Here is a 24,677-nt window from a genome sequence, read left to right as displayed (position 1 = left end):
GGCTGCAGCCCGCAACCCGGGCATGTACCCCGACCAGGAATCGAACCCCGATCACCTGGATCCTAGGTCGGCACTCAACCGCTGAGCCACATCCGGCCAGGCTTATTCTGATTTTGATTTTCATTTCCCTGATGATTACTGATGTTAAGCATCTCTTCATGTACCTGTTGGCCATTTGGGTGTCTTCTTTGGAAAAATGTCTATTTAGTTCCTCTGCCCATTTGTTAATTGGGTTGAGAATACTTTAGTTATTGAGTTGTATGAGTTTTATTAATATACTTTGAATATTAACCCCCTATTAGATATATGGTTTGCATATATTTTCTCTTATTCTCTTGGTACCTTTCCTTTTGTTGATTATTTCTTTGCTGTGCAGAAGCATTAAGTTTGTTGTAGTCCCACTTGTTTTTTGCTCTTGTTTGTGATTTTGGTGTCGTAGCCAAAAACATCATTGCCAAGATGAATGTCAAGGAGTTTCTTCCCTACATTTTCTTCCAGGAATTTTATTAGTAGGTCTTATGTTTAAGTCTTTGATCCATTTTGAGTTAATTTTTATGCATGGTGTAAGATAGGAGTCCAGTTTTATTTTTATGCATGTATTTACCCAGTTTTCACAGCACCATTTATTGAGGAGATTATCCTTTCCTCAGTGGGTGTTCCTGGTTCCCTTGTCAAATATTAGTTGACTATATTTATGGAGATTTAATTCTGAGCTTTCTATTCTGTTCCACTGGTCTCTATGTCTGTTTTTATGCCAGTACCATACTTTTTAAATTACCATGGCTTTGTAGTACAGTTTGGAATCAGTAGTGTGATGCCTTCAGCTTTATACTTTTTTGTCAGAGTTGCTTTGGCTATTTGGGGTCTTTTGAGGTTCCATAAAAATTTTATAATTGTTTTTTCATCTCTGTAAAGAATGCCTTCGGAATTTTGATAGACATTGCATTGAATCTATAGATGACTTTGGGCAGTATGGACATTTTATTTTATTTTTATTTTTTTAATCCTGACCTGAGGACATGCTTAGAGGGAGGAAGAGGGAGAAAGAGACAGACAGACAGACAGAAACAGACAGAGACATAGATGTGAGAGAGAAACATTGATCAGTTGCATTCTGTACGTGCCCTGACTAAGGATCGAACCCACAACCCAAGTATGTGCCCTGATCAGGAATTGGACCGGCAATCTTTTGGTGCACAGGATGAGAAACAGGCAGAGACATAGATGTGAGAGAGAAACATTGATCAGTTGCATTCTGTACGTGCCCTGACTAAGGATCGAACCCACAACCCAAGTATGTGCCCTGATCAGGAATTGGACCGGCAATCTTTTGGTGCACAGGATGACAACCAGCCGAGCCAGTCTGGCTGGGCAGAGTAGTATGGATATTTTAACTATTAATTCTTCTGATCCACAAACATGGAATGTCTTTCAGTTTGTTTGTGCCATCTTTGATTTCTATCAGTAAAGTCTTGTGGTTTTGTTGTATGCATCTTTCACTTCTTCAGTTAAGTTTATTCTTTTACTCAGTATTATTGAGATTAACCCATGTTGTGTGTATCAGTAGTTTATTCCTTTTTTTTGCTGAGTAGTACCCCATTGTTCATACCAATGTGTTTTCCCTTTATTTGTTGATAAACATTTGGGTTTTTCCCTCATTGTAGTTTTAATTTGCATTCCTCTATTGCGTAATGATGTTAACATTTTTTATATGCTTATTTGCTATCCATATATCTTCTTTGGTGAAGTGTCTGTTCAAATCTTTTGTCCATTATTATTGTTTTTGTTTTGTTTTGTTTTCTTACTATTAAGTTTCAAGAATTGTTTATTCTAGATATAAGTCCTTTGACATGTGACTTACAAATATTTTCTCCCAGTCTATGACTTGTCTTTTCATTTTCTTAACACTGTCTTTCAAACAGCAGAAGTTAATTTTTATTAAATCCAATTCATAAGTTTTTATCCTTTTATGGATCATGATTTTGGCATTGTGCCTAAGAAACCTTCGCTTAACCCAAGGTCACAAAGATTTACTCCTTTGTTTTCTTCTAGAAAATTTATAATTTTCAGTTTTACTATTAGGTTTGTGATCATTTTGAGTTAATTTTTGTATGTGGTGCAAGGTATGAATCAACTTTTAATTTTTTGCATGTGGATATCCAATTGTTCTAGCAACTTGTTTCTTTTTTTTAATATTTCTTTTGTGTATTTATACTGCTGTTGTCCCTACCTCTTTAAGCATGTTTATGAAGAATATTTAAGCCCAGCCAGGCGTGGCTCAGTGGTTGAGCATCGACCTAGGATCCAGGTGATCGGGGTTCGATTCCTGGTCAGGGCACATGCCCGGGTTGCGGGCTGTAGCTGATCAATGACTCTCTCATCATTGATGTTTCTATCTTTCTCCCTCTCCCTTCCTCTCTCTGAAATCAATAAAGATATATTAAAAATAGATATATATATTTAGAATTCTTGATCTATATCATAGGTCAGATTTCCCAGGAGACAGATTCTGAGACTGAAATTTGGTAGCAGGAAGTGAGGAAAGCAGGATTGAGCAGAGAAAGAAGGTGAAGTGTGATGTGATTGCAACTGAAGCCTTAGCCAATCCTATGCAGAGTTCTGAAGCTAGAATGGCCCTTCAGAGAGGTCCTCAGTTGAAGTTTGAGGGCTATGCCATCGTATGTCTGCATCAGAAATTGGATGTGGGCTTTCCTCAGGGAGAGGACCCATGGGTGAGGAAGCTCTCTTTAGCCAAAGGCAATTCCTGGAGGGCCAACAACAGGCAATACTCCCCATAGCTGAGGTAATGACTTACAGGGGAGATCTGGGCAACACACTATAGAATCCACTCAGTTTGTTCTGAAACTTCTTCTTCAGATGTGTGTGTTATCTAGCCTGTTGTATTTCTTTTACTCTTCACGTGTCTAGTTATTTTGGCCTGTGTGCTTGTTTTCCCTAGGGGATGTCGCTACTTTGTCTAGTAATGTGTCTTAGAGATGGGCCAAAGGCCAGTCCTTTATCTATGCCAGTTCCAGTAAGAGAGAGAGAGGAGGGATGATTGCCAGGGTGGAGATTCCGGGCACCCTGAATCAGTGTTGATCACTTCACTGAACAAATCCTTGTCATGAGTTTACCTTTGATTCTGATAATGGTTATGTAGTTGATTTTTTTTACATTAATCCTCAACTTTGTTGAATCTCTTACTAGTTTTAATAATCTGTATATCAGTTCTCTTGGACTCTCTATGCAGATGATATCATCTGTTAATAATAACAGTTTTGTTTCTTCCTTTCCAGTTATATATTTTCTTACTGCATTGGCAAAGTCTTTAGTATAATTTTGAATGACTTTAAAAGGAATTTCTTATAATTTTTCACCATGAAATAAATTGTTTGCTGTGGGTTATTGGTATATACCCTTTCTAAGAATAAGTTTCCTCCTATTTCTTGTTTGTTCGTTTTTCCTAAAATCATGAATGGATATTGACTTTTATCAAATGCTTTTTCTGCATCTGTTGAAGTGATTATATGGTTTTTCTTTTTAATCTTTAATTTATTAATTGCATTCATATTTAAATTTTTAATTTTTTTATTGAGATAAAATTCACACGACACCATTTGAGCCATTTAAAAGTAGCATGAAATTCAGTGATTTTTAGTGTATTCACCATGTTGTGTAATCACCACCACTATTTAATTTCAGAACATTTCCATCTCATATGTGTTGTTTTACTGTTAAACTACCCTTTCATTCCTGGGTTTAATCCAACTTGGTCATGGTTTATATTCTTTTTTCAACATTACTAGATTTGTACAAAACCAATTTTTACAGAAGTTTTCATTGTAATAAAATTCCGTCCCTGTTTTGTTGGTTTTTTTCACAGCATCTCTGGAAGCTGATGGTGGAAGAGTCAGATTTACTGGGTCAGCTGAAGGTAATAGCATAGCTATTATATTCACTCTTAAAATGATGCTGGTGGGCAGTGACTTCATTCTCTAGCCTCTCCTGAGAGCATTGATTGCCTGTACCTAGATTTCTAGATGGCTTGATATGTCCTAGGCCAAGTGGGCCACCTCCACCTAATATGACAGATGTACTACAGTACAAAATTTTAGGTGTTAACTCTCTTCTGGCATAATATAACTGTGTTTTTACTGAATAAATGATACCAAAGACACACCAGACATCCTTTTGTGAGGGATTGCTAAATATGCCCCTTTGAAATGCCAAAAGCCTATATCCTTTTGTAGGTTAGCTCAAGCTGATGAGATTTGGAAATTATGTGTGTGATTCCTGTGAGATAGTGAGGACTCATGGCCCTGCAGGATTGCCAAATTGTAAACTGAAATTCTTTCTGCAGATCATTAAAGACTTTTACCTTCTGGGACGTGGAGAATTGTTTCAGGCCTTCATTGACACAGCTCAACACATGTTAAAAACACCACCCACTGCAGTCACGGAACATGGTAATTGCCCTGTGGGCCTGAGAATTACCAGCTCACTGAAGTTGTAGGGTATTTCTTGGCAGCTGCTCAACCATTTAGGCCTGCTCCACATGAGAGCAGACTGGTGAGTTACAAAGATGGAAGGTCTCCCAGGTAGGCTTCCCACTGAGGTCACCAGGAGCAGCTTCTTGGCTTGTGACCTCTCCTGGAAGAGTTGGCCTTTAAACCAGGTATTTTAATTTATCTCATTGGATTATAGCCCTATATATTCTTTATGGGACATATTGGAACTTATTGCCACTTACTATATTAGAATTCTTTAGGTTGTGATGATGGATACCTAACCTGAACTAACCTAGGTAGGAAAGGGGAATGTATTTGCTATTGTATTTGTAACGCCAAGGGGGTGGGGTATAGCTGGGCCTCAGAACAGCTGAAGCTAAGGGCTTGAATTCTGCTAGGATTCTCTGCATCTTATCATATCTTCTCTTATATACTCCTTGATGGCCTTACATTCCATCTGGAAACGTGGCCACTAGTAGCTCCTAGGAACATGCCTCACAGTATCTACTGGAGAAGCCAAGCCTGGTCTCTGTAGTAGCAAATTAAAAAGGAAAGGGTTTTGATTAGCCCAGCCCAGATCATATACCTATCCCTGTATTAAAGAGGTCAGACATCAAGATGTGCCTGCTTCGGTAAAGTGTTTACCTTTGACCAATGGGAATGCTCAGACTACATGAGGGGAGTTGGGTGAGGATCAGAGTAAAACAAAATGGGGGTTGGGGAAACAGTTACTATTTTTCTAGCTCTATAAAATAATAGATGTCCACTGTACTTGCTTAGGAGTTTATTGGTTGCAAATATCAAAACCCAATTCAAACTCACTTAAAGGGGAAAAAATTTATTGATTCTTATAACTGAAAAGGTCAGAGGTATGATAGCTTTAGGCAGAGTTTGATCCAGTGGCTCACATGACACTTTTAGGACTTAGTGTCATTCCATCTTTACCTCTGCCTTTCTTCTCAGACAGGCCTGTTCCGTGTGGTGGCAGGATGACTTCCAACGAAGCTCCCATACTAAGTCCCTGTTTATCACACATACCACCCGCATGTAGCTGTACTCTTTCAGCATCTGAAAGCCTCTTAATTGGCCTGGCTTGGGTCCTATTCATACCCCTAAACAAAATAGTATATCAGGGTAGAGTATTATGTTCCATTTGATCATGCCTGAGTCACCTGCTGACCCCTAGGCTCAGGTATTGTCAACCCACTGGAACTGCTTGGATTGCACTGGGCAGGGGTGATTCTCCAAGGAAAATGAGGATGCTGCTGTCAGCAAGAGGAGGAGGAAGCATGCCAGTCAGGCAAAAGCAAGCGGCTTCTACTGCCTCCCCCTGTGGGTGTCAGGCAGGCTGGGGGAGAGGTGGGAAGCTGGAGTCTGGGTTTGTTATGTAGCCAAGCATTCGTGTCAGCCCATGGTCTTTCTTGCAGATGTGAATGTGGCCTTCCAGCAGTCAGCACACAAGGTTTTGCTGGACGATGACAACCTTCTCCCTCTGCTGCACTTGACAATTGAGTACCATGGAAAGGAGCATAAAGGTTTGCCATTCTTTCTTACATCTTTCTGCTCCTAATAGTCATCATGTTCTGTCTCTGCTTCCATCTACCTCCACAGAAACCATAGCATTTTGGACCTTAGAAACTAACCTAGTCCAAATTTTATATAGGAGAAAGGGGAAGGAAGTCCAGAGAGGCTGAGATGCCCGGGCTATGGTTTCCGATTTTGTGTTTGTCATGCCCCTGGAATTGTCTCTATTTCAAGCCACCAGACTTGAAGGCTGAAAAAAGAATCTCGAAAAGACCTCCTAAGAGAACTTCACACAGACATTTCCTTGCCTCTGCAAGTCTCCTTTGTGTCCCCTCTATGCTTCTGACACTGCAGTGAACCCTCATTTCATGAGTGCTGTTCACCAGTTGAAGCTCTGGTTCTGCATTAACAAAGTCTAACAGACATCTTTCCTTCTCTTCTTAACAGATGCTACTCAGGCCAGAGAAGGGCCTCCCCGGGAAACTTCTCCTCGGGAAGCCCCTGCATCGGGCTGGGCAGCCCTGGGTCTTTCCTACAAAGTGCAGTGGCCACTGCACATTCTCTTCACTCCTGCTGTCCTGGAAAAGTGAGTATTTCTGAGAGTCTCACAGGTAAACGTAACCCAACTTACTTCCAAGGGAAGAAAGCAGGAATAGAATTGGTGGGAGAACAGTACCCACCCAACTAGTTTTTAACTGTCTGTAAATCAGAAGTTTCAAACTCAGATGCCTTCAGGGGCTGGACAGAAAACAATGAGTGAAGCCACAGACGTGAGATGTAGGGAGTGGTGTATACTGGAATGAATGGGAAGGTCAACCCCTTAAAACCGTGAGAGGTCCATAGGGGTTTTTTTAATGACAAAAGAACAAGCAGTTTATGGGCTGCCAGTTTGTGACCTCTGGCACATGCAGTCTCCGTACCACATTGAGTTTGGCCCTTGATAATTCCATCAGACTGACAGGGTTCCTCCCTTTTATAACTTTTTTATTTACTTGGGAAGACTTTCCAAGCTCAAGCATTTGCTGCTGTTGACTTTAACCACTGGGGAGAAGTCGCCTCCTTATCCCCAGGGAGAGAGAATGGGGGCAGCCAAGCTGGGGGGCTGGGGGGGGGGTGGGGGGGAGTGAAGGAGCATGACACCAGATGGCAAGACTCTTACATCAGCCTTGGTCTTTACCCTGAAAGCCTGCCAAGTGCTGTTGCTCAGCCCCATCAGGACCTAATGTCTCTAAACCAGAAGGAAATTAGAGCTCTAGAGAAAGAAGGAGCAGCATACTTGGCTGGTGGTGGCCTCTGAAATCCATCCCCAAGCCATTTCAGTAATGTCCCAAGTCCTGTTCCAAGTCCTGGCACTGGCCACTGGCCTCGCTGGAGGATGGGAGCTGTCATGCTCAGGCTAGGAGAATGGACAAAAGGAAAACAAATGAACACAGGGGCCTCTCTTATTCCTCCCTCTTCCTGTTCACAACTCCTTTTACTTCTGGGGGTAGAGAAGCTTAGGGCATGAGAGACTAGGCGTAACTGGAAAAGATAAGGCTTACTCGGGGAAAATTCTGTGACAGGTTCAGAGCCCACAGCCCATAATCCACTAACCTCCTCACTTGATATGCTCTTAACACCCTTAAAGAAATCAAACTCAGAAGCATTTTTAAACTTTTTATTATGAAATTTCCTATGGGTTATAATGAACTCCCATGTACGCATATCCAGCTTCAGAAACCATCAACCTATGAGACTTGTTTTATTTGGTTTTTTGCTGGAGCCTATAAAGCAATCCCAGACATGCCATTCACTCCTTCACAATGCAGTTCAAAAAGGCATGTTTGTAAACACAACTACAGTGCCATTATGCCCAATAAAATAATAATTCATTATTATCTGATATCCAGTTTACACTGAAATTCCCCCAATTATCTAAAAAATGTTTTTTATGATTGGGTTTATTCAAATCAGAATCCAAACAAGGGGTACTACTTTAAATATGTTGTTCTGTTAGAAATAGGTAATTTTTAAAAACCTAATTGAATCGGATTGTCATCTGCATGCCTGCCTAAAATAAGTAAATATACACAGTTCCACCAGGAATCAGCTGCTCTTCCCATGTATCTTTTCGGTTCAGGGCTCAGCATTAGGCAACTAGCCCCTGAACTTGCTGCAGGGGATCTCAGTGAGAGGAGCCCTTGACTCTTTCTCTTTGGGCTTCAGGGACAAAGAGTCAGATGAACCCAAATCCTTGGTTCCAAACATATTATTATGGGTCCTTGCAAGACCCTTCCTTCCTTCCTCCCTTCCTCTCTTCCTCCCTTCCTCCCCTCCTCCCCTTCCTCTCCTCCCTTCCCTCCCTTCCCTCCCTCCCCTCCCTCCCCTTCCTCCCCTTCCTTCTTCCCTTCCTTCCTCACACCCTCCGTCCTTCCTTCCTTACACCCACACACACACACACTTGCAAGACCCTTCTCCCTTCCTTACACACGCACACGCACACGCTTGCTTGCATGCCATAAAACCACTTGCCAGCACAAAAACTAGAACACTGGCAATAATGTCTACCTATGTGGTCCTTCCAGAAGTCCTGCCCACTTGCCTCCCACAACCCAAAGTGACCACTATGCTAAATTCCATGTTTTCTATTCATATATATATCATTTTATAACATATATATATTCCCCGAAAGTATGCTTTTTTCTGTTCGTTTTAAACACTGTAAAAGGTATGAGACTGTATGCAGTCTTTTGAGATTTACCTTTTTTATTCAAAATGATATTCCTGGGAGTCATTTTGCTTTGTTGTACAGCTGAAGTTCATTTGATGGCTATATAATAGTCCATCATATAAACAAACCATTTTGTCCCCATTTCTAGCCATTCTTACTTCCTGCCTTTTTGGGGAGGGGCAAGTGGCACAAAGTGCTAGGGTCTGCTGTGTGGATGGGGGCAAGGAGTGAAGTTTTTATCTTGTGTAGCTTGATGCTTCTGTCCCAGGTACAACGTTGTTTTCAAGTATTTACTGAGTGTGCGCCGGGTACAAGCTGAACTGCAGCACTGCTGGGCCCTGCAGATGCAGCGCAAGCACCTCAAGTCCAACCAGACTGATGCAGTCAAGTGGCGCCTAAGGAATCACATGGCATTCCTGGTGGATAATCTTCAGTACTACCTCCAGGTCTGTGCTGACGAATGAGTAGAAGGAAGGGGTAGGAAGAGAACTCCAGGATGTTGGCAGGAGTTTGGTGAAACACTGGGGTTTGAGAAAATTCACAGATTGTATCACTAGGCATGTTTCTTAAGGAAAGTGAAAATAAATGAAGGAAAATGAGGGGTTAGGGTCCTTATCAGCAGTGCAGTAATTTTTTACTTGACCCTTATTTTTAGTTTGCTATAACTTCTGGAATCCTATAGGACATTAAGTTAACCAAGTCAGTCAGTGGAGGGCATGTCATATGAGGGAACTGGGCTCCGGCGGGTGGTGAGGTGGGGAACCTGCCAAGACATTGGAGGTTGGGGAATTAGGCAAGTAACTTTCTACAAGGCTAGGTCTCTAAGGGTATCTTTGGTCAGCCTTAAAGTGGCTTGGACAGGAGGAAGATGAGTGGGGGCAAAGAACCTCTGTGTCATCCTGTCAGGCATCTTAATGTCCCTGCGTGCTCAGAATATGCAAGGTGCTAAAATTATTTGTGTAACTATCTTTCAGGTAGATGTGCTGGAGTCTCAGTTCTCACAGCTGCTTCATCAAATCAATTCTACCCGAGACTTCGAAAGCATCCGGTTGGCTCACGACCACTTCCTGAGCAATTTGCTGGCTCAGTCCTTCATTTTGTTGAAACCTGTAAGTAGGACTGGTTGGTTTCCTCACACTGCTTCTAGCCTGACTGTTCCGTTAGCCACTTTGAGTTGCCAGGATATGGAACTATCATTAAGTAATTGTTCACTCTCCATTTTTAAACATTTTAAACAACTTATAAAGCAAAACAAAAGGGACTGTTAAAAGGGAACTTAAATGTCTTTGAATCTCTGAAATATAGGATGTGGTGAGCAGCTATAGATGAAAAAACCCTCAGAAGGAAGGATTGAGAAATTTTAAAAACCTTTCTGACACCACAGAAAGACCAATGAAAAGCATATAGAATTTACTTTCCCAGAAATCTTTTGGAGAAGGATCAACCAGTTGTTTGAAAGTTGTTTTCACAGACAACTGGAGTAGTGAATGTCTCCCTCTCCATGTGTGTGTTTATGTACATATGTATATCTCCTTCAGGGAAGTTATTCTCAACTTTGAGCCACATGGGAATCATCTGGGAGCTTTAAAAAATCAAGGGCCCAGAGCACTTAGAGTCCCTGGAGTGGGATCCAGGTACCAGTATTTTTTTTCAAGCTAACAAGCTGATGCCAATTCCAGGATAAAACACACAATTGAAATGACCCCTTGTAGTTTCTACTGTAACGGTTATGCTTTATCTCTAATGTGAGCTCATTGTCACCCCTCAGTTGTGCCAAACCACAAGCACCACAGACTTCTCTTTTGTTCTGATATTTGGGGCTGTTGCTTTTTCTGCAGTAAGGGAGAGTGAGTTATATAAATGCCACTCCAAAGGGTTCCATGAATTGAAAACAACCAAGAACCACTGTGACAGGTAGAATGTCTTTGTATGGCATGAGTGCATCCTTGGGGAAAAGGAGAATCTCAGAGCAGGTGGTCATCACTAAATATTTATTGAGTGCTTACTGTATGCAAGGCACTGGGGATACAAAGAGGTATAAGTCATGGCTCTGCCCTTAAGGAGCTCACAATCTAGTTGGAGAAACAGGACACATACATACATACATACACAGATCAGTAACAACATAGGTGGCCAGAACAAACGCCAACTGAATGAATAGTACAGATAATATTGAGGAGAGAGAATTAGGGGGTCACTAGAGGCTACAGTGGGAAGGGAGCACTCCACTGAGGGAGTGCGACCTGGTATTAGGAGGAGCACAGGGAACAACACTGAAAGCAAAGCTCAAGGCAGGAGCACACGCAGTGGGTCTAAGAAACGATGACCAGTTTAATGTGGCTAGAGTGGAGGTTTTGTGCAGGGGTGACTAAGAGAATAGCATCTTTGCCAGGAAGGGAAGGGTTTGTTTTGCACATGTTGCATTTGGAGGGATTGGCAGGACTTACACGTGGCATTGTCTCTCCTGAGGTCAGACGTGAGAACATGAGAACAAGTTAGCTCTTAGATTGTTTTCCCAAATCTTTCATTTCACAGACCCTCTTTTTCCTAATGCCAGCTCATTTCCTGGGTAGGTGTTTCACTGCCTGAATGAAATCCTAGATCTCTGTCACAGCTTTTGCTCGCTGGTCAGTCAGAACCTGGGGCCACTGGATGAACGTGGGGCCGCCCAGCTGAGCATCCTGGTGAAGGTGAGTCTGCCTGGCCAGTGGAAGTATGCACCCTGTCCAAAGGGTAGAGGTGGTTTTGCCAGTGGGGAACCATATCTTTCCCTTTGAGGCAATGAAGCATTTCCCCAATACATACACACAGAAATAACAAGATACAAATTTTAAATGTTGGTATTGGTTGATTTTGAAGCAGATAATTATGTGCTGCCTCATTATTTAAAAATAGTTCAGCCCTGAATAATTTATTCAGCCCACCAAATAGCAATGGCTTTGCTCTCACTTTCTTATATCCAACCTCCTTACTTCCTTAAACTAACCCCCTTTTTCACTGAGATTATAATTATCTTCTATAACAAAAATGCACAGTCCCTCCCCAACCCCAGTACACAACAGAATTAACTTGAAACCAGCTCCTAAATTCCTACTGAGAATGTGAGAGTACTTCCATAGGAAGCCCTGCGTTCTATGGACTTGGTACCAAGAAGTCATTTTAGGAGCTGAGAGAAATGGGAATGTGGGAAGGCCAGGCGGTGCTGTAGAATTCTGAGCAAGGCTTTTTCCAGGAACGCCCCTGCCCCCTCTCCACATGGATAGTTGGTGAGTCGAGGAATGGCAGTTTGAATTTTTCTCTCTGCAGGGCTTTAGCCGCCAGTCTTCACTCCTATTCAAGATTCTCTCCAGTGTTCGGAATCATCAAATCAACTCGGATTTGGCTCAATTACTGTTAAGACTAGACTATAACAAATATTACACCCAGGCTGGTGGAACTCTGGGCAGGTAGGAACAACCCCTGGGGAACTTAGTGGACTGTTGTGTGGCTTTTATAAAATGAGTTGTAGAATTCCAAACCTGGAAGCAGACTTCAGCCATCATCTAGTCCCTATACCCTCATTTTATAAACAAGGAAACTAAGGCTCAGAGAGATAAAGGGTTGTGTCTGATCATCTTTAATGATTTTAATGGATTATTTTCTAGTAAAAGTCGTCATCATAGTAAAATACTAAACCCCTAGGCTGAGATGGGTTTTAAGTTCTTGGCTAGGTTGTGTATTGCTATGCTGGGAAGCAGCGTGCTTTAGTTCTGACATTAACTAGCTGTGCAGACTTAGGCACCCTGCTTCGTGGGCCCACAGCTTCTGTGTCTATGAAAGGAGGGGACCATCCCTTATGACCTTAAACTTTTTAAATCTAATACGGAGATGCAATGGTTGCTGGCTTCTCTCAGAGGTCTGTCTCATTTTAAAAAGCACTGTATTATTTTCCTTTCTCTCTCTGAGAAGTCCTCAAATAGATTTTTTCCTAAGCAATTTTAGCAGAAGAGTCAAAGAAACTTTGAGTTTTAAGATGAATTATCTAGATCACGATTGCCCTGATTCATATTTCTGTGAAGAAAACCTTAGGAAAGCATGTTTGGTGAGGCTCTTTTTTTTCTTTTTTTCTAGCTTTGGGATGTGAACAGTTTTGGTTCACAAACTGAAATAACAGGTCAATCCCTACTGCGTTCCTGCCTTTAACAAGACTCAAAACCAACATCCCGTTCTCTAGCCACTCACCAAGTGTCTGCAGACTACTGAGATGGCTCTCTTTCATCCTAGAAGAGATTACTGAACATTTATGGGTAGAGATCCTTTCACTCCGTCCCATGTAGAAAGGTCTGCCCCACCTTAGGGGTGGTTCTGAACTTGCCCACAAAGGCAGACATGTGGCATCAACTTTCCCTCTGTTGACCATGCAAGATCCATTCCATTGAGGACATTTGTCAGATAAGTTCATTGAGCACCTACTATGTGCCTAGGTACTGTTCAAGCTGCGAGAGACACAAGCAGTAAATAATACATATCAGAAAGTTAAATATTTGGTGGCTTGTGTGAAAGAGGAATTATATTTATAAATAGGTCAACTGCTGGATGTGACCACTGAGCAAGGAAGGCACCAGGTAAGACATACTTCTCCTCCCTCAGCAAACTCTCTTTCCTCCTTCAGAAAACTGAAATGGAGAATGTCGCCATCCTTAAGTGGGGACAAACTGTGGATCTGAAGAATTTTACCAATAACTTCCAGTTATTTCAGGCTGGTAAAAGGGCAATTCTAGCTATTGACAATGTATTTAAAGTATTTTTTAACAAAGAAAAATCTCCTTAAGAAAAAAAATTGAGGTCAAATTGTTAGATTTCAAATACTGAAAACTGCAGGGTAATTATCCCATTTTAGGAGAACCACAGGTTCTCTTAATCTAGCCCAGCCAGCACTGGTAATCAGTAATAGTCATATCAGTGTAAATAAAAGTAAATATTCATTGAATAATTTCCTTTAAACCAAAAAAAGAATGCAGTATTCTGGCTTCAGTCTGTAGCCACTCAGTGTGGTCCTCATACTTTAGCTGATAATTGCAGGGAATAAGAATGTAAAGATGACCCCCTTCCACTGCTGCCCCTGGAGTAGGGCTTATAAGCAAACCATGCCTACCACCTGTTTTTATAAATAAAGCTTTATTGGAACATAGCCACTCTCATTCATTTACCCATTGTCTGTGGTTGCTTTCCTGCCATCATGGCAAAGGTGAGTAGCTCTGACACTAAATGGCCCACACAAAGCCTAAAATATTTACTATTTGGCAGAAAAATATTTTTGACCCCTGCTTTAGAGAATGGGAGAACAGCAACAGTGATGATACTACAGGTAGGGAAGGGACAGTTTCAGCATCTGTGACAACAGTAATGAAATTTTGTACCTGTTATTACAGCTTCTAACGTTTCCAAGTGTAATCACTGTTTCTTGTGTTTATCCTTGTAGAAAGTCACTGGCCATTCACAGAAATTGGTCCTTTTGCCTTTTAGCTCTGAGAACACAGTACCCACAGGTCAGTTTAGTGAGTTCAACTCTATGAAGATAGATTTTTTTTTTAACTGCCAGGAAACTCAGAGCTGTGCTGAATTTCACTCAGCTATTGGCACAACTATTAATCTGGGCCTACTGTAAAATCAGGTTTTTAGGAATATTGAATTTTAGACAGCCCAGGATAACCTTTTAACAATGATGCCACAGAAAACTTTAAAAGTCACTCCTTGTTATTTTCCTTGGCTGGCTGGCCCACAGTGAACAAGCCTACTGAAAACCACAGAGAAGGTACTGTTTGTCTTACTGCTTGTTCTGAGTTAAGTTTGAAGAATTGGATGAAGAAATCCCAGTTACTACAACCAAAGAGATTCAACATTTATTTTATCATAAAAGTCCAGCAAATAAAACTATATACAAGATCCATGCAAAGAATCCAATTACACACAAGACACATTTAAAACCTTGTTAAAACACAATCTCCACAACAGCAAGGAATAAAACCGGTAAGACCAAGTACCCTTAGTGAGAAATATAATCATGTTTGTATTTTGGATGCTGCTTGAATCCAGTTCTCTCCCCAACAATGAGGCACTGGATCACCCACTCTTGTGACACCACGGGGAGCTGCAATGCTTCAGCACACTTCAGCACCGAGGCCGGGCATGAGGGGTCCGTCACCACCACGTCAAACACCCCTAAAGCAATATCTGCAGGAAGCAGGGAAAGGTGAATGAGGAAAGGAGACTCAATTTAACCCTCCATTAAAAAGCCAGATGTGCCTTCTAGCCAGCGCATCCCACTCTGCCCAAACTAAAACCCTTTATTTCAACCAGCGTGCTACTGATCACAAATGTGAGAGGTTGTCACTAAATGCTGACCTTATGGAAATGTTTAGCAAATACACTACTGGCCACCAACAGAAGCCTAAACAGCCCAGTGCTTCACTCAGGTTGGCTCATCTCTTGAAGGTGAACTTTTCTTCTCTTAGGTTAACCTTATCCATGTTTCTATCATCAGGACTGAGACTTAGACCACAAGGCCTAACAGCTATGGGTCTAAGGACATCCTTGAAGCAATAACAACACATACACACTCTTTCCAGGTACCTTTGTTATGGGCACTTGAATGGTGCTGTTTCACAGAGGCTGCCCCCCCAGTCATGAGGATCTCAGACCAGAGCTCCAGGAAGTTCTGCTGTTGGTCTGATACCAAGAGTACCTTCAGATTCTGGAAAGGGTTTTCACGGGGTTGCCTATGAAGGAGTCAGAGAGACAGCACCTTAGAACTGGAAGAGACCTCAGCATGATAGATAATATCCAACAAGAGCCCTTCTAAAAAGGGACTCAGGTACATCTGGATGCTTTAAAACCCCTGCATTATCCCCCTTCTTTCTGTGAATGATGTGTATTCTCTGGGATTGTGGCCTTCTAATCCACCCATTCCAATTTCCATGTTTGTCTTGGGGCCAAGAATAAGCCAAATCATGCTCCTAAGCCTACATTTTTAAATGCGCTGCTTAAAAAGTAGTCCCCCAACCTTACAGGTTGAGAATATTGAACCTACATGAAAGTGCTCACACACTTTCAAAAGGTAACCAGTGTACCCGAAGGAACTAGGTCAACTCCTAAAATAATCTCAAACCTATTCAAAGTCTATAATTGGTCGTGTGATAATTCCAATTTCTAGAAATACTTACTCTAGATTCTTCCCCTCCAAAAGCTTGCTGTCTCTTTCTACTATTCTAGGCAGGCTCTTAAATACTCACCAGTCCAGAATCCTCTGCTCCTCAAGGCTGTACCCAGCTGGCAGGAGATAATTGCGGTAATTCTGGAGCTGATTGGCATGGCAACTGTCATGGACCCAGACATGAGACACACAAGGAATCCCACTGGCAAGGCACAGGAAGTACTTCCGGGTTCGACAATGCTGATCCGCAATTAGGAGACACTGGTAAGCAGTGTTACACTAGAAGAAAAGGAGCAGACTGGTGGGTCTGGTGATGTCTATGCAAAGCCCCTGAACAGCCTGCATCATGGAGAACAGATCTGCACACTTCCAAATACAGTTGACCATTGAACAACATGAGTTTGAATGGCATGGGTCCACTTATGGATTTTTTCAATTGACCCATACACAGTTCAAACCCGTGTTCAAAGGTCAACTGTACTGTTGGGAATCCAGTATGTGAAGGGCCGACTGGTTATATGCAGATTTTCTACTACATGAGAGGTTAGCCCCCTGCAACTCCCACGTTGTTCAAGAGTCAACTGTACTATCCAAAATGTGACTGAGCCTGTCCTGCCCAAGGTCTCTCTTCTCACTGAAAGGTCCAGTGGGTTCCCTAGATACTCTCCTTGCCTCACCTGCAGCGTTCTGGGGGCCTAAATCCTGAAGGGACAACCAAACTCCATGTATCCAGCATTTTAGACAAAAGAACCAGAGTCATTAACTAACCCGCAGTTCTAACTACCCTTCCTTTTAAACTCTATTCTGTGCAACAACCTTTTTTTTTAATCCTCACCCAAGGACATTTTTTCCATTGATTTTTAGAGAGGAAAGGAGGGAGGGAGGGGGGGAGGGAGGGAGGGACACAGATATGAGAGAGACACTTCGATTGGTTGCCTCCAGCACAAGCCCCTGACCCGGCTTGGATCAAACCTGCAACCCAGGTACGTGCCCTTGACCAGGAATCAAACCCACAACCCTTCAGTAGTGTGCAGGCCGATGCTCTACCACTAAGCAACACTGGCCAGGGCCCATGCAACAAGCTTTTCCTGGGATCTCTAGTTACTGTCCCTCTCAGGCTTTTTCTCAGTACAGCAAGTGCACTCTTCATCACTGCCCCTCTGGGAAGCTTCACAAAGAAACTCCTCACCTGAGCTTCATTGAAGTCTTCGAGAATATAGCCAGCTCCTGCTCGAAGCTGGGATTCTGTGTACTGCTTGTTGAAAGGAGGAATTTCTAAAAATTCTATATAAAAAAAACAGATTACCAAGATAAAACAATTACTACTAGTTGGTTTCTCATTTGCCATTTTATGCCTGCTTCTTGCTGCCTTCTTCCACTCCCCAGCTATCTCCAAAGCACTATGTCCCAAAGACAGCTCAAGGGCTTCCCCATGGCTCAGAAGATCTGTCTTGAGGCCTATAAAGTGCTGCCAAAAGAAGGGGCAACAACAGGAGAGGTAGGGAAGATGAGAACTGGAGGTAGGTCCTAGACCTAAAAACATCGAACATTTCTGCACTAAGACTGAGTCATCGGACTGTTCATGAGGGATGGACACAATCACTTCTCAAAGTGACACATTCCAATTTGAGTAACCCTTACCATCAGAAAGTTCTTCCTCACGTCTACCCTAACTCTCTCCTTCAAACTAAGCCCATTTTCTCTAATTCTGCCTTCTGTGGAAGAGAATAGTTGTTGAGCACTTTTTGTAATATAACCTTCAAATTCTCCCTTCAGCAACATGTTTTTCCTTTGTACACAAACTCTGATAAACCAGAATGCTCAAAGAAAACAGGGTTTTTATAATTTAACAGATTAAGTGAAGATTAGCCAGAAAATCCTGTTTCAACCTTTTTATTGAAAACTACCTTTGATGATCTTGAAGTACCTCAGGACACTGAACATCAGTGACTGCTCTACAGTCTTGAGGGTGAAGTAGAAGTTATGAGAGATGAGGCTGAAGCTGTAATGACCCTAGGTAATTAGAAATTGCTTCTTTTGACCAAATATCTAATTTGAGCTTGTTTTCTTGTCATCTGCTCCTCTCACATAAATAACACATTAAAAAAGAAAGAAAAAAGCATGACATTAGAGATTTTCGTTAATTAGGGGTTCTGTGAAATTAAGAGCCAATGAACTTATCACAAATAAAAAACCCAATGGAATGCACAGAAGTTCAATGCCAGGACCACTCCCTTCCTTCCCTGACAGACCCAGTGGTGAAACCTGGTAGAGAGCAGACCCCCTGCAGTGACAGCTCCCCTTTTGGTGCCCTCCCTGCCTGCTGGAGCTGCTCAGGCAGTGTTAATGCCCCAAACTCGCACCTCTATACCTTGGGTAGGTCTGACTGGCCAGCCTATTCACTTTTATTGCTCTTTTCTTGATTCAGCATTCTGCACATTTTTCTCAAATGGAAGCAAACTGGAAACTAAATGGTTAAAAGAAACTCAGACTATAGGAGGACTATCTCTGTTTTGTCACTGCATCCTTTGACCCATCTCAACATATAGTGTCACAATTTTCAGTGCTAGCACTCCACTGCCGAGTCACTGCCCAAGTCCTTTCCTTTTCTCAAGACTTCTATTTTATGTCTGCTTAATCCAGGACTGTTTCTAGCCTTGACCTATTTTATCACCACTTATATTTCCTCACATTCGTGTAACCAAATATTACCAAGGTCTAGGCAGTACATTTCTTTAATTTTTCTCAATTAGTTTGGATTTAAGTGACCCTGCCCAACCAGAGGCTAAAATGAATAGGTTTTAATCCCCTCATTTAAATCAAGGATAAAGGTACTAAATAAACCCAACTCCAGAGGCACTCCCTGTGGCTGATGGGTCCCTGATGGTGTGCCACCTAACAAGATTGGGTTCAATATTCTTAGCTCATTAATAAATATGTCTCAAATTAAATGCAAATATTTTACTGAGCTCCTGGCATTGAAGAGATTCCCATTTATCTGCAAAACAGTATCACATAGTTCTTGAAAACTAAACATCCTCATATGCAAAAAAGATCAAGGATTTTGGTACTGTTGAGGTAATGTCAAGGATGAAAGAGCACATAAAGCAGTCACAGTCACCATAACCCCACTTCCTAAGTGATCCCCCTAAAAAACTGTCCAAATTCCTCATTCAGATAAGGCCTACTTCCCCTCACTCATGATTATAGGATGGGATTAAAAACATTTGCTGTACCAACAAGGGAGAATAGAAGGAATTTTTGAGTTGAGTTTATAAGATCTCACACAGGCTCACAGATTTTTAAGGAATTGGACAGTCTGCAATTCATACCAAAACTGGCTTTCTTGACCATGATATACCAACCAACAAATAAAACATCTACACAGCTATCTTGTGTGAAGTCCTGGTCTAGGGAAGAGTTAGGAGTATGTTTAAGAATGAAGACTACAGTCCTGCAATATTGTGAAAGCAAGACCACAAACACTTTGGATGCTATGACACACCTCTTCCCAGAATCCAAGGGAATCCCAATTACTTATGGTCAAAGTAAAACTACATTCTTGGCTAGGAAATTCCTCACACACCTTATCTCCCACTGTACCTACCTGAATTGTCTGACAAAATAGGCTTGGTGTACCCTAGAGCCTCAATACTAGCAACTCTGTTTAAGCACCTTCCAGAGAGCATAAACCCTAACTGCAACTCCCAACCACCTGTCCCATGTCCCTGTACAGAGCCCCACGTGGCTGTAGTTGCTAAGAGTGTTTTGGTTAATCAGGAAAGAGTCATCCACACACCTGAAATGTGAACCATCACAAATCTGTAGTGGTGTTATTTCATGATAACCACATTCCTTAATGCGATTCCCTCATTCAAGACGCAACATTAACCAGAATTCGAACTTATAGAAAACACCATCCCACTTGACCTTTATCCTTTACAGCTACATTTGGATATTGCTGCCAATCACTTGTAATAAGTGTATATATATTTGTATCTGTCCATTTTCTCTCCTAGATCACATACTTTTTAGACAGTTGAAATAATTTTACCTCTCCCCCTGAGGCCTTTACTCAAACCATAAGTGACAACATAGAAATATAATGTATAGATTTAGTTTAAGGTTGCAGAAAGGTAGAGGAGTTAAAAAGCCTAGACGCAGTTTCTCTGAAATCACCCTGGGGCCCTGAGCACCCCATATTCCCAGTCTTACACACAGATCTCAAGAGAATGAACTTCGCCCTCCATATGGATTTTCTCTGGTAGTTGCCCCTAGGACACAGATGGGAATTCAGAAACTTGACCAAGTTGGATGATTGTAGTAGGATAAAATGAACACTAGGTTCTAGTCCCAAATCTACCACTATTGTGGACAGAAGGCAATTATTGAACCTCTTCAAGCTTGTTTCCTCAACCATAAAACATGGTAAGATCTATCTCCCATCTGCCTAACAGGATTGTTTTGAAAAACCACTTACTAAAAGGAATTTTGTGAAAACAGTCTATAAACCAAGAAGCAGGGTTATATTAATTTTTCCTGAACAAGAACCCAGTTGCCAATTGTCCTGCCTCCTCTCCAGATGGCTGGGGGGGGGGGGGGGGGGGGGGGGGGCCACCAAGCTCATGGAATGGAAATGAAGGAAGTGCATACGAGTCAGAGTCCCCAGGGCTCCCTTGGGCCTTACCCTCCTCCTCCTCACTGCTTCCTGAAGGACCATCTGGCAATTTGGAGCGGCTGGCCAGCTTGTCACTTGTTGTGGCCATGGTAAGGAGAAAGGCATAGCCTAGAAACAAGGTCTTGTTGAGAGGCAAAGGCCCTCTCTGCTCGTCCAGGGTGGAAGGTTCACCCATGTTGTCTCCACTCTCACAGGGGCTCACAAACTCTCCTGCCCCCACCGCACCTGGGAGGGACAGAGTCACAGTAACTAGATGGATACAAACCACTGCCTGGGCATGACACAATAGGTAGGCAATGTCCTGATGAACTTTTCACCAAAGACCATTCATTCCTACTGCCAACAACCTAGAACAAAACGCAGTGCAGAGAAATTTTATATATTTAAATTTTACACAGTCCTGACAATGTATACATTGAAATGTCCCCAACAGATAAACCCTGATGTAACCAAAATGGTGCATAGAATACTTGGTAGTAAAAGTATTTTTTACATGTTGATGGAGCCATATCACAACAGCCTGCTTCAACTGTCCCAGTTTCCAACACCTGGGGGTAGGGAAGTGACCCAGCCAGTCCAGGACTCCCAGAACACCCATGCTAGGAGTGCACCCAATAAATCCTTGAGAAGAAAATAAATACCTGACTTGGAGAAGCTGAATCGTAGGCTCATTAGGAGGCTAAGATGACAGACAGGTCATGCCTCCCTAAAATAAAACCAGCAGCAAGAGAACAGTGTGATGTAGTATGTATGAGCCTGGACTTCAAAGTCAGACGGCCTGAGTTCTGGATCACCTTGGGAAAGTTGGCCAACTTTTCTGTGCCTCAGATGCTGTAACTGGAAAGTGAACTCTAGCACCTATACCTCATGGAGATTACATGAGGTAATATGTATGAAGTACTGAGTTCCATGCCTCACATATCCTGAAACACGGCAGAGGTATTGGACAGATACAAAGATGACACAACTCAAATACACAGGAAATGAAAGGAGCTCTGGTGCTGGGACAATGTAACAACCAATCCACTTCTCAGTCTGCTGAACTGAGAGTTCCCTCAGGGCAGACACTGAGGCCTGGACCTCTGCATCTCCACAACCTACAGAGGCCGAGGCTGGGGCTGGGTCATGGTAGAGACCCAGTCACCAATAGATGGGTAGAACTCTGTTAATAAGCATGAGGGACTGGAAAGGGGTTGTTTGGGGTATAAAAGGGAAAGGGGAGATGCAGGTCCTGAGGGCCCTGAGCTTGAGAGGGGAGCAGAGCTTCCAGAGGTAGAAGATGGTGCCAGGTAAAGGAAGAGATCTAAGACAAGTATCAGAACTATTTTGTATCTGCTTAAAATTCAATATTTCTCCTTTCCCTCCTAGAACCTACACAGAAGTCAATGAATATTTCCAATCAAGACTCTGTACTCTCTGGGAAATGGGAAGCTGTCTGAGTGCCACCTGTGGGCTTGTGAGGGCCTCCAACTTTGTAGCCAGGACAGAGGAGCCATTGCCTCGTATCAGGCTCTCGCTCTCTCTAGCAGCTGGCCTTGCATCCAGCCATGGTCTGAGGGAGGAGGGGACAAAGAGGAGCACTCACCAGGTTTCACAGTGGCAGACTTCCGGCCTCTCTTGGCAGGAGACCTTTCCTCTTCAGAAGTGATGAGTTTTCTTTTGCCTGAGAGAACTCCGGTGGACGCACGAGGGCTTTCTGTGATCTTCCGGGTAGGGGTTGTACTGCTGCTGCTAGAGGCAGTGTGGGTGGCCGGGGAGCTGATATTACTGCGCCGTTTCCGTTTCCCTTCCACCAAATTGTCTATGAAAGGATAAGCCAAAGGTTGGTCAACTCCTATGATCTAAGACCCTGAACTCCAAGATGCTGGGCAGAGCCTGATTTAGATACCACCATGACCTTTCATCCACCTCCCACTGGGCAGAAGGCCTCTTTCAAGGCCACCATATTTTCTATTTCAATCTCTGCCATGATTGATGTTTGTTCCCCTACGGAACTGGGGAGCCAGAGCAATCTGAGGACTTACCATTTGGTCCTGGGAAGAAAATACAGACAGGCAGTGGCTCCAAAAAATGACCGCTCATTACCATCTCATAAACCACAGAGGAATAATAAGATTTATGGAAGCATTACTGATTGTTCTAGAAACCACTCCTCCCACCACAAGTAGGACAGGGGCCCAGTTGTTCAGGAAGCAAAGGTCTTACCTAAGCTGATATCTGCTGCCTTAGTGAGGGGCGTTACTGCCTCATATGGGCCAAGGCCATACTGCTCTCTCAGTCTGTTTCCTTGCTCCAAGGACAGGATGACAGCCATTCGCTTATACCACTTCCTCTGGCCTTCTTTTTCAATGCTGTAGTACAGCTCTCCAGACTCCTTCCTATGTCCTTTCACCACTCCTGGATGGAGAAAACATAAAAGGAGCTTGCTGTTGTTTTAGGCTGCCCAGCACCCACTCACAAAGGCTTTGCAGAACAGGCTAAGTCGGGGAATTAGGTGATCCAACAGTGGGCTGAAGTTACGATTTAATAAAATCCCAACAATACCACCACTTAGGATATATGTAGCTATGACATTGTGACATGGAAAGTTTCTCAACAGAAGGAACCCTTGAGTTATAAAATAAAGCTTCCTAACCCTGGCTGGTGTGGCTCAGCTGGTTGAAGCGTTGTCCCATGCATGAAAGCTTTGTGGGTTCGAGCCCCAGGTCAGGGCGCGTATGGGAGGCAACGGATCGAGGCTTCTCTCTCACATTGATATGTGTGTGTGTGTGTGTGTGTGTGTGTGTGTGTGTCTTTCTCTTCCACTCTAAAATCGATGGAAAAACATGCCCTCAGGCGAGAATAAATAAATAAATAAATAAATAAATAAATAAATAAATAAATAAAAGCTTCTTAAAGCCAGCCTTTGTGGTTGTAGGTGGTTCAAGTGGTTCTCGATGTGAAATGGCATGTGATTTCCTAATAATTCCATTATAACCTACTAATTCTTGGCTTCTTTGGAGGCTGAGTGATAATTCTTGAGTTAAGCTGTAAGTAAAAGATGACATCATTCTAAGACAGAGAGCATGTGTCTGTGTAGCAAAATCAAAGACAGAGCAAAGAAAGGAAAAAAATAAATCCTGCCTCTCCTGCCTAATCTTCCTTACCTATTATCTGCTTTCCTGCTCTTGCTGATTCAGAACTTAAAGTCTTTTAGGTTAGAAAACACACAATGTGGGGTATAAAGAAAACTGGGCAAGAATTGAGGAGACCTGCCCCTAGGCCTAATTCTATTCTAACCAAGCTGTGTAATCTTGGGCAAGACTCATATCCAGTCCTATGAAAAGGATAATACTCCTTCCCCTCTATCAAGCAATAATTTGTACATACACAAACACAACACACATGTCAATAAAACCAAGGTATTAATATAAACACTTTTTCATTCCCATCAACAGAAGTGTCCATTTGTTCCTTCCCATTAGCCTACACCTGAATGAAGGGCTAAAAGAAACCCAGAAACTTAAGCCACCAAAGAAATACAGAGGAGAAAACAGGTCTTGGTTCTGTCCTTATGTACGGCACAGAATCACTCTCCTGCTGGTTCATCTCCTGGCTTAAATCTCTATCGCCAAACTGAACCACAAAAATCCCCTCAAAAGCAAAAAGAAGCCTGAGACCAACCATGTACTTCACACTACTGAAGAGCTACTAGAACTAGAAGCAGTCTAATGTTGACATTAATGGACAATGCAATAAATGGGACACAGAATCCCCACCCTTGATGCCATAACTCACTCTGGATACAGAATTATCTCTTTGTCTTAGGAGGGCCAAATGTGGACTTCCCAGGGAGGCTTTACACTGAAAGAACCAATGCATTTGATACAACTATGTACGTCACAGGTCATAAAAGACCTCAACCCATGTGCTACTAACTGATGCCACACAGAGCCACGTGTCATCCAGAACTAGAAGGTGAAGTGGTCCATTTAACACTGAAGTAAAGGCGCAAACAGCAACTACTCAGGAGTGCAAACCACAAGAGTCTGGAGAGGCAACGAGGAAGCATTTTTGTCCATTATA

The 24,677-nt window shown here is 42.5% G+C and overlaps 2 protein-coding genes across 9 annotated transcripts in view; one reads left to right on the top strand and one right to left on the bottom strand.

The window, feature by feature from the left end:
* The window catches only part of TUBGCP4 (tubulin gamma complex component 4), a 41,550-nt gene extending 26,860 nt beyond the window's left edge, over positions 1-14,690 (top strand). For 2 of the 4 annotated variants that reach the window (XM_016211672.2, XM_016211657.2), the window contains 9 exons: positions 3,884-3,934; positions 4,361-4,466; positions 5,936-6,043; positions 6,480-6,618; positions 9,011-9,188; positions 9,717-9,851; positions 11,316-11,432; positions 12,049-12,188; positions 12,853-14,690. In XM_016211672.2, the coding sequence (XP_016067158.1) occupies positions 3,884-3,934; positions 4,361-4,466; positions 5,936-6,043; positions 6,480-6,618; positions 9,011-9,188; positions 9,717-9,851; positions 11,316-11,432; positions 12,049-12,188; positions 12,853-12,865 (987 nt within the window). In that variant the 3' untranslated portion in view covers positions 12,866-14,690. Of the gene's footprint in view, positions 1-3,883; positions 3,935-4,360; positions 4,467-5,935; positions 6,044-6,479; positions 6,619-9,010; positions 9,189-9,716; positions 9,852-11,299; positions 11,433-12,048; positions 12,193-12,852 lie in introns of those variants that run through there. The other 2 variants (XM_087821888.1, XM_016211664.2) reach the window with 2 other exon arrangements.
* The window catches only part of TP53BP1 (tumor protein p53 binding protein 1), a 94,625-nt gene continuing 84,546 nt past the window's right edge, over positions 14,599-24,677 (bottom strand). For 4 of the 5 annotated variants that reach the window (XM_087821855.1, XM_016211600.2, XM_016211592.2 and 1 more), the window contains 7 exons: positions 22,818-23,009; positions 22,198-22,413; positions 20,622-20,837; positions 17,124-17,218; positions 16,014-16,213; positions 15,355-15,500; positions 14,599-14,955 (listed from right to left, as the gene is read on the bottom strand). In XM_087821855.1, the coding sequence (XP_087677981.1) occupies positions 14,768-14,955; positions 15,355-15,500; positions 16,014-16,213; positions 17,124-17,218; positions 20,622-20,837; positions 22,198-22,413; positions 22,818-23,009 (1,253 nt within the window). In that variant the 3' untranslated portion in view covers positions 14,599-14,767. The remainder of the gene's footprint in view (positions 14,956-15,354; positions 15,501-16,013; positions 16,214-17,123; positions 17,219-20,621; positions 20,838-22,197; positions 22,414-22,817; positions 23,010-24,677) is intronic. The other variant, XM_016211618.2, reaches the window with a different exon arrangement.

This window comes from Miniopterus natalensis, chromosome 1 (assembly GCF_054644295.1).
Source record: "Miniopterus natalensis isolate mMinNat1 chromosome 1, mMinNat1.hap1, whole genome shotgun sequence".
Lineage (NCBI taxonomy): Eukaryota > Metazoa > Chordata > Mammalia > Chiroptera > Miniopteridae > Miniopterus > Miniopterus natalensis.
The sequence above is the reverse complement of the archived record's forward strand: the minus strand, read 5'-3'. Positions and strand labels throughout refer to the sequence as shown.